This window comes from Poecilia latipinna, unplaced genomic scaffold, assembly GCF_001443285.1.
Source record: "Poecilia latipinna isolate Pla-1442-1.1 unplaced genomic scaffold, P_latipinna-1.0 Scaffold253, whole genome shotgun sequence".
In the NCBI taxonomy this organism is placed as follows: Eukaryota; Metazoa; Chordata; class Actinopteri; order Cyprinodontiformes; family Poeciliidae; genus Poecilia; species Poecilia latipinna.
The window spans coordinates 185,205-193,320 of NW_015112869.1; the positions used below are offsets into that span (position 1 = coordinate 185,205).

Here is an 8,116-nt window from a genome sequence, read left to right on the forward strand (position 1 = left end):
TTAAGTAAAGTACAGATACACGAAAAATGTACTTAAGTGCAGCAACGAAGTACTTGTACTTCGTTACTTCTCACCACTGAAGGCTGCTACCATTTACTTTATTGCTTAAGAGAAACAAATGAACATTTCGCTGCGTAGAGGCGGCCTGAGCAGAGAGCCGGATTAAGTGAATGGCTAATGTCAGCTCAGTTTATTTTAAAACTACTCATAATTTTAGTGATAATTTAGATTTTTTTTTTTACTTCATTTTACGTATGAGAATCGGTGTTAACACTGTAACGTGAAATAAAAGGAATAATTATGCTAAATTAAAGAAGATACATCATGTTAGTGATTTTTTTTTTAGATTTATGTGTAAATGCAGTGATCAGATTGCTCTATGCTATTTGTCAGCAAATGTATTGAACATCCCAGCTGTTTTATCTATTTATATCCATGGTCTATTGATGCTAACTTACAAATAAAAAAAGCTAAGAATCACATTAATAAATGATGATACATGCACTTTAGTAAAAGCCAAAGAAAATGTTAAAAAGTCTGAACTGAAAAAAATTATCGTAGCTTAGAACCTACCAATCATTGTACATCTATTTATATATAAAAAGATTTAACTACACTGCATTTATTACTTTTTAAAAATTGCTCAAAAGCCTTTAAGGAATAAATATGAACTTGTGTGATCTTATCTATACATGCAACACATTTATTTACATGAATATGCATGATAATGCCATCACTGAGCTTCATCTAATTAACTGTTACCTCAAGATATTTCCTCTTCCTCATGTATGAGCTGCAGAAATAGGTCAGTTTGTTGGTTTGTCTTTGAAGCACAAAATGTACCAATACTCCACAAAGGGGTCATTATGCAGTCAGGCCACCAGATAAGCACGTAAAAGGTCAACATGTATGGCGTGAGGTTTTATATTTAGAAGTCAGACTAATTAAAATAGTGTGATAAGAAAAAAGTGGGATTTCCCTGTGTGGGCACTTAAACGAAAACATGGGACACGTCATGCGATGGTATCCATCTTACAGTGGCTTATTTAAAATACAAGTGAATCTCAAATGTCACTGAAATGTCAGCTTACTTCAGTAATTCACCTCAAATCTGACAGGTATATCTATCCATATACACAGAGTGGTATGTTTCCAATCTTTGCATGTAGTTTGGTTATTTCTTTTCATTTTGAAAATTATAAATCCCCACACCAGCAAATGTTACAGCTCCAAAAATAATCACTGACTGTGGAAACTGGACTAATCGATAGATGGATAGATAGAGCTCTAAATCTTTCCACCGTCTTCAGGGATCTGGGACTTTGAAATCTAGATAAAAATGTGAAATCTGTTTTCCTCTGAAAACTGGACTTTGGGCCAGTCCTTTTCCTCCTTGGCTAGTTAAGATGTTTCTGACGATTTTTCTGGTTGCAGAGTGGTTTAACACAAGCAACGCAACAGTTATAGCCCATTTTCCTGACTCTTGCAAGACTGACTCCAGCAGCCATTCACACCTTGTGAATCTCTATTTAACCCTGTAAGGACTTTCACAACCCTTTGAAGGTTCAAGTTATTTCTATTAATTTTGCACCTTTAGACAACAGTTTTTCCTTCCACTAAACTTTTCAGTAACATAGTTGGATGTAATGCTTTGTGAAGTGGCTTCTTTAACAATCCCCTTTTGTGGCAAACCTCCCCTCATGACAGTGATCACAACATAGCGCTTCATTATTGAAAGTCATGATAATCAAAATGAACTGGAATTAATTCTTATAAAAATATATTTATTACTTAAATAAATAATTTGTAAGATGTTCTCATTTTTTGAGCTGCAACTGTAATAGGGGAGTTGTTAAAAATGCTTGCCTTACTAATTATCTAAGCGTATTCTGTAACAGACGTGACATAGAGCACTGAACGTTTTTTAAACCACAAAACCACATTAGATTAGTGTTTGTTTTTTCTTCATAGCACATAATGTACCGATTTTCCATCAAGGGACTACCACACAATGAGGGGACCAGCTCAACAAGTGAAAGGTCACAGCATAAGATTCAAATATTTAGAAACGAATATGAATAATAAAAACTGAGGGAGATAAAAGGCTGGAATTTCCTCTGCAATCATTTAAAAAACCATGGCACGCATAATTTGATGTTACACCTCTGGATAGGGTTTGTTATAACAATGATAAATAGTTTTATAGTGGACCATTTAATCCTGTGGTTTCGGGTCACACCCACATGTGAACCACCGTGACTCAAGCGTAGTTTGTTTCCAGCTGATTAGCTTGCAAGCCGCTTGGTGTCTTGGCGCAGGGGTGAAACACCGCCACCTGGCGGGCAGCAGCAGGAGGAAGTGTTTCGGAAGTGGACGCTCAACGGCAGAACTGGGATCGAGGGAGAGGGCGGAGAAACGGGAGCAACCGACTGGATTGTGGAAATGACACTAGCTTTTATCTAGCACCCGAAATAATTCATGCCTAGCTTTCACGTCATTACCGAAAAACCAGAGGCCGCTCCATTTACAATGAGTCGCATAAAAAGGCCGTAAGGTAAGTCAGCCCGGTTCGTGAACCCAGCGGAAGCTATCCTGCTAGCGGCTTCTTTTAGCTAATGCAATAAATGAGCCGCGGCTTGCTAGGCTGGTAGCTCTGTTCGGGAAGATGTGGAGGGTTTAGTGACCTAATAGGGTGACCTAACGTAGGCGTGCGTCTGGTTTAAAGCAGTGTGGGAAGGTTTAGACGGTTTTCATGCCGTGTCAGTGATCTTAGCCCCTGGATTGGTTTTCTCTGAGGTGTTGAGCAGCAGCATCATGAAAGAGCGATTGTTTAGGACCGCCTGCCTGCGTGGCTAACACGCCACATATTTACAGTGTGGTAAATGTTTACCTGTCAGCCTGACAGGATTTCCCTAGGCTTGATAGCCTGAGCTAACATTCAGGTTAACGTGGCAGGTAAACATTATAAGTGATGTAACAGTGTAACCCAGGTTTAACCCATGTTTATGAGTAGATTTAGCAGACAGACCAAGTTTTGAATCATTATTCATCTTATAATGTCTAGTCTCCATGATATGTCTATTATCTGAGTCTGGAGGTTGTTACCTCACAGTGTTGGTGTCACTGGACCCAGATACGTTTAAATGTTCTTATTGTAACCCAGTTTACAGCAGCCTCAGACATCAGCCGAGTTTTATTCTTGTGTACATAAATGTTAACCTTATTTCTTGTAAAGTTATTGTTCTGTTTAAAATGTAAATTACAGTCTCTACTGAAACAATTTATTACCACATTCATTCAAAACAACCACAAACCTCAGTATATGTGTTTGAGACTGAGCATGACCATCAAAGAGCATCACATAAGTAGCACATAGTCATTAAATACAATCTGAAAAGTGTGGCACGCTTCTGTTTTCAGGCCTGAGTTGATACGTTATAGAGCAGCTTTTGCTGCAAGTCTTTTCGGTAATCAGCTTTGCACTTCACTTTCCTCTTTGCAAAATAGCTCCATTGTCGTCTGATGGGGGGGAAAAAATGTCTTTCTGAACATCAACTTTCAATCCAGGTGAAAGTCCAGAGTCCAGTTTATTTAAATACCATGGTATTTAAAAGAGTTAATATTCTCCAACTTGTATAATTTATTTATTTATTTATTTATTTTTTTTGCAAAGCTGGAGAAACTATTTTGAATTTTGCTGTTTTGCGCATGAAAATATCGTTGACGGAGACACGGCTAGTGAGCGTTAGCTGCTTTCTCCACTATATTGTTCATCCTTGGTCTTACACCAAGCCCACCTGGTGTCTCTGTTGCTGATGACTCTGTCTTAGTCCCACCAAAGCACAGAGTCTGAGGTAAAGGACATGATGTCATCATGTGTAGAATGGGATCATAACGTTGCATAGTAACCTGTTTTATGCTGCTGCTGAGCACTAAGTACATACAGGCTACCCAGGCCTGTCACAATAATCAATAAATCAATTCATCGCATGATAAATTAAAACTAGCTCAATAAGTTCCATTTGCATGATTTATCACTGTTCTCTTTCCTCCAAAAACTTTTCTTCTCCACGTTTCATGTTTCATGTTATCAACTCCAGGAATTTTCTAGGCAAGGCAAATTTATTTGTGGAGCGCATTTTGTGTCCAAGACAATTCAAAGCACTTTCCAGAAAAATCAAGAGAGTTTGAAAACATATCAAACAAGATAAAAACTAATTAAATAAAAGTAAAATTAAATTAAATCAGGAAAAAAAAATTGATAGAATATTTTCAACTGTCATATCTTAAAAAACAGTTTTCTAATGTTTGCACAAGGTTTCAATGGTTTTCATTGCAGCAGCTCCTGTTTTATCTGCTGTTGAAGTAAAGTCGCGGTCGTTACGGAAACAGGGTTATATGGGCAGGCTTCCACCGAGCGGCAGAAGAACTGGGTCGCCTCCTGCCCCCAGCAGAGAGGATGGAGGGGAATGACCCACCGGGGCAGCAGATCAGTCCCTTCCTCATCACACGTTATCAGCAGCACAACTGTCCTGATTGGTTCTGCTCCATCTCTCATTTTCCTTTCCCTCTTTCCCTGCAGGGAACACTCAAAAATTTGACGTCCAGGGTAGGGGAAAGGCAAAAAAAAAAATCCGGGGCGACAGATTCGATCCTCCGGGGCGGCTTTGGCAGGTCGGGGACGGTCGCCATGCGTCGGCGGTGAGGGGCGACTCGTTGCGAGGGACACACACACGGCGTCGGGAGAGGCGGAGATGAAGCTCAAACAGCGCATGGTGGTGCTGTGTGCCGTGCTCCTGCTGCTGGGCCTGGCCAAGATCTTCCTGCTGGATGGAGGGGAGGGGTCTGCGGCCAGTCGGCGGGACCTCCGCGCCTTCCGGAAGGTCAGCACGTACTTAGCTGACAGGGTCCCCGTTCCTGGAAAAGGTAGTAGCACTTTATATGAAGGGGTGTGCATAACACTGACACGACCCTGTCATAAACATAACACTTGTTATGAACGTGAAGGAGTTTTATGAACGCTGTCATGAAGTGTAATTCTGTAAATAATGACATCTTTAAAGAAAAGTTACATAAAAATTGTGATTTTTGCATTAAAAGTGTCATTATTTACCTAATGACACTTCATGACAGCGTTCATGAAGACTCCTTTATGTTCATGAAGTGTCAGTCTTATGCACACCCCTTCAAATAAAGCGTTGTCAAAAAGGTATTTCACACAATAAAATTTAAAGAGATTGTGCATAATTTTATTTTGTTGCATAAAGCTTTCCTCATCTGCTTGGCAGTTCATCCGTCCATCTGTTCCATGTTTGCATCCTGCGTTTATAACTGCGTGATAATCCCCACAGATGGAGTCGGGTCTCTCTCTGCCCCGGGGAGCCCACCTCACACACACTCTCCAGTCTCCGTGGGAGATAGCGAGCCAGTGGGTGGGCCCCCGAGAGGTGTACCCCGAGGAGACCCCCGAGCTGGCCGCCGTGCTCACCTCGCTGAGCACGGCCAGGATAGAGCGCGCCGACGTGGGCTACAAGGGCACGCAGCTCAAAGCCCTGCTGGTGCTGGACGGAGGACAGAAAGTGGTCTTTAAACCCAAGAGGTCAGACTTCAGATCATTCTGCGATTGGTTATCGATTGATGGGTTGATTGATCGACTTACGATTAATTGATAAGCGTTGTCTTAAAGCCCTGGATTTTGACACATGAAGGGATGGATGCACTTTTCATAAAGTGCTGAATTAAAAAAACTAAAATAACTGACTGTATTTACTGAGTGAATAAACAGAAAATTGTGATTTTTCTCACGTATTTATAAAATATAACAAAACAGGAACCTCCTGCTGAATAGAAAAATAAAAGATGAAAATATGTGAAACACTTAATTCACCATGAACAGAGATGTTCATACATAAGTGCCATCTGTGGCTGCTCTTGAACGAATGTTAAAATTTCGCTCCATGAAGCAGGTTAAGTCGTGATGGTCTTTAAAATCAGTCATGCTAAATGACGTCATAGTTTCTTTTTTCCGATCACATCCTGGCCTTCGCAGCACATGAGTAAGTTTTGGATGAGAAGTTGATTCTGCTCGGCTGAATGAGTGTTAAGATTAAACTAAAGGAGTTGTTCAAGTGTTTATATTTCAAAACAGAACCGCATAAAGTTCATGTTACATCCCACACCGGACTCTGTTTGGACCGTTTCTGTTTCCCATTCTTGTATGGCTCTGCCATCTTTATTTTTGTATCTACTGGCTATGGTTGAGGGTGACCAGCGGCGCCTTCTGCTGGATGGAGGCCAAACTACAACACTAAAACAAAATGATGTTATTAGCTAATTGATTGGAACTAATTTTGATCCAATAAAATATTAATCATAAGTCTGTGACATTCTTGTCCTTTTAAAATGGTTAAAATTCTGACTTCTTCTGATTTTCTTGCTCAGATACAACAGAGACTACGTGGTTGAAGGCGAGCCGTACGCAGGATACGACAGACACAATGCAGAGGTGGCTGCTTTCCACCTGGACAGGTGTGTGTGTGTGTGTGTGTCTATGTATGTGAGTGTCGCACATCGCTCGAAACGATCCGTGACGTTTCCTTTCGTCCTCAGGATCCTGGGGTTCAGGAGGGCGCCCCTGGTGGTGGGCCGATACGTCAACCTGCGAACCGAGATCAAACCCGTCGCCACCGACCAGCTGCTGAGCACTTTCCTCATGCAGGGTGAGCGCGCACTTTCCTTCTACTCCGCATGAATATTTCTCGCGAGGGGTGAGCGTTTTCAGTCCTCTGGCTTTGAGTCAGTGCGGTTTTCTGGAATGAAAGATGTTCTTATATTTCTGTCCAGTTCTGTTCTCGTTCTGAGTTTGTTTTGAGCTTTGTGAGACTCAAATTCACTCTCCGTCAAACTGGCGTGTCCTGTATTTCTCTGGCTCCGTCTGATTAAAGTCTAGAAATCCACCCTGTAGGGGCGTGGCATCGGCGATGCTTGCAATAAGACAAAACTCTGGAGAATTTCAATAACAGATGTGGGAATGACCTGAATCAACATGTTTGACCAGTCTGGGTGCAGCAGCTTAGTCTAAATAATTGCAAACCCGTTGCTTGAATCTCAGTTGAAGTATGCATCAGACCAGTTTGAGATTTAAAAAGGAAAAGTTAATCGTTAACACCAAATTCTTCTTCTTCCTGAGACGGGCAAAGGTTCCTCCAGCCTGGAATTGGCTTGTATCATTTTCCATGGAACATGGAAATTATAAGCGTTGGAGAAAAAGTGTAAAGATAAAAAAAAAAAAAAAAAAACTGAAGAAATGCAGATAGTTTTCACAGTTGGTACATTTATTTTATGTGAAATCGACTTTCTTGAATTTTGAATTGCAACATTATACCTCGAGTTTCACATTTTAGCCGTCAGTATTTGCTTTTTTTTTTTACACAATGACTGAATGTACGCGCATTAAGAAATCAGAAAAAGTTCAGTTTCGTCACCTGTCTAGACATCCAAACCAAGGACTTTGCACAATTTTATTTTAGAGTTTGACAAACTAATCAGCGTACTACACTCCATTCTTTACTTAGAGATTGTGGAATAGAGCTGATTAAAGTTCACTCAGCTGCTTTTTATACATAACAGTCTGTTTTGGCGTTGCTTTTCTTCATTTTTGGAACCCACAAAAAAAAAAAAATAATAATTAGGTTGTTTTTTTTTTTTTTTTTTTTTGCAGGTACAAAGATAAAATTAAACAGCACAGAAACTGTAGTCCGTAAAGGTCTTCAAACACGCATCAGCAAGGATTTTCTGATTTTGGTCATCAAAAAAACAAAAACAAAAAGAAAACCAGTGAATTTTTATAAAGTTGCACTTTTATGATGATGCGTCATGTTCTGTAAACATTCTCAGGAATTTTCCACCTTTAACACCACAGTTACTGTAAATGTACAAGCCGTAACAACTTTCTGAAAATCCGTGCAGTCCTCCGGCTCGTTCTGGGGATCCCGAGGCGTTCCCAGACCCGACGGTAAATCGAGTCCCTCCAGTCAGATCTGGGTTTCTCCTCCCTCCTATGAAAGATGTTCACTCCAAACGCTTGTGTGTGTGTGTGTATATATATATATATATA

General features: G+C 40.4%; 1 protein-coding gene across 1 annotated transcript in view; it reads left to right on the plus strand.

Annotated features, from left to right (window-relative positions):
* Positions 1–2,330: 2,330 nt before the first annotated feature.
* fam20b (FAM20B glycosaminoglycan xylosylkinase) overlaps positions 2,331–8,116 on the plus strand; it is a 32,032-nt gene continuing 26,246 nt past the window's right edge. Inside the window, exons 1-5 of the mRNA XM_015032901.1 lie at positions 2,331–2,554; positions 4,583–4,883; positions 5,352–5,599; positions 6,442–6,528; positions 6,610–6,719. Of these exons, the coding sequence (XP_014888387.1) occupies positions 4,755–4,883; positions 5,352–5,599; positions 6,442–6,528; positions 6,610–6,719 (574 nt within the window). The 5' untranslated portion in view covers positions 2,331–2,554; positions 4,583–4,754. The remainder of the gene's footprint in view (positions 2,555–4,582; positions 4,884–5,351; positions 5,600–6,441; positions 6,529–6,609; positions 6,720–8,116) is intronic.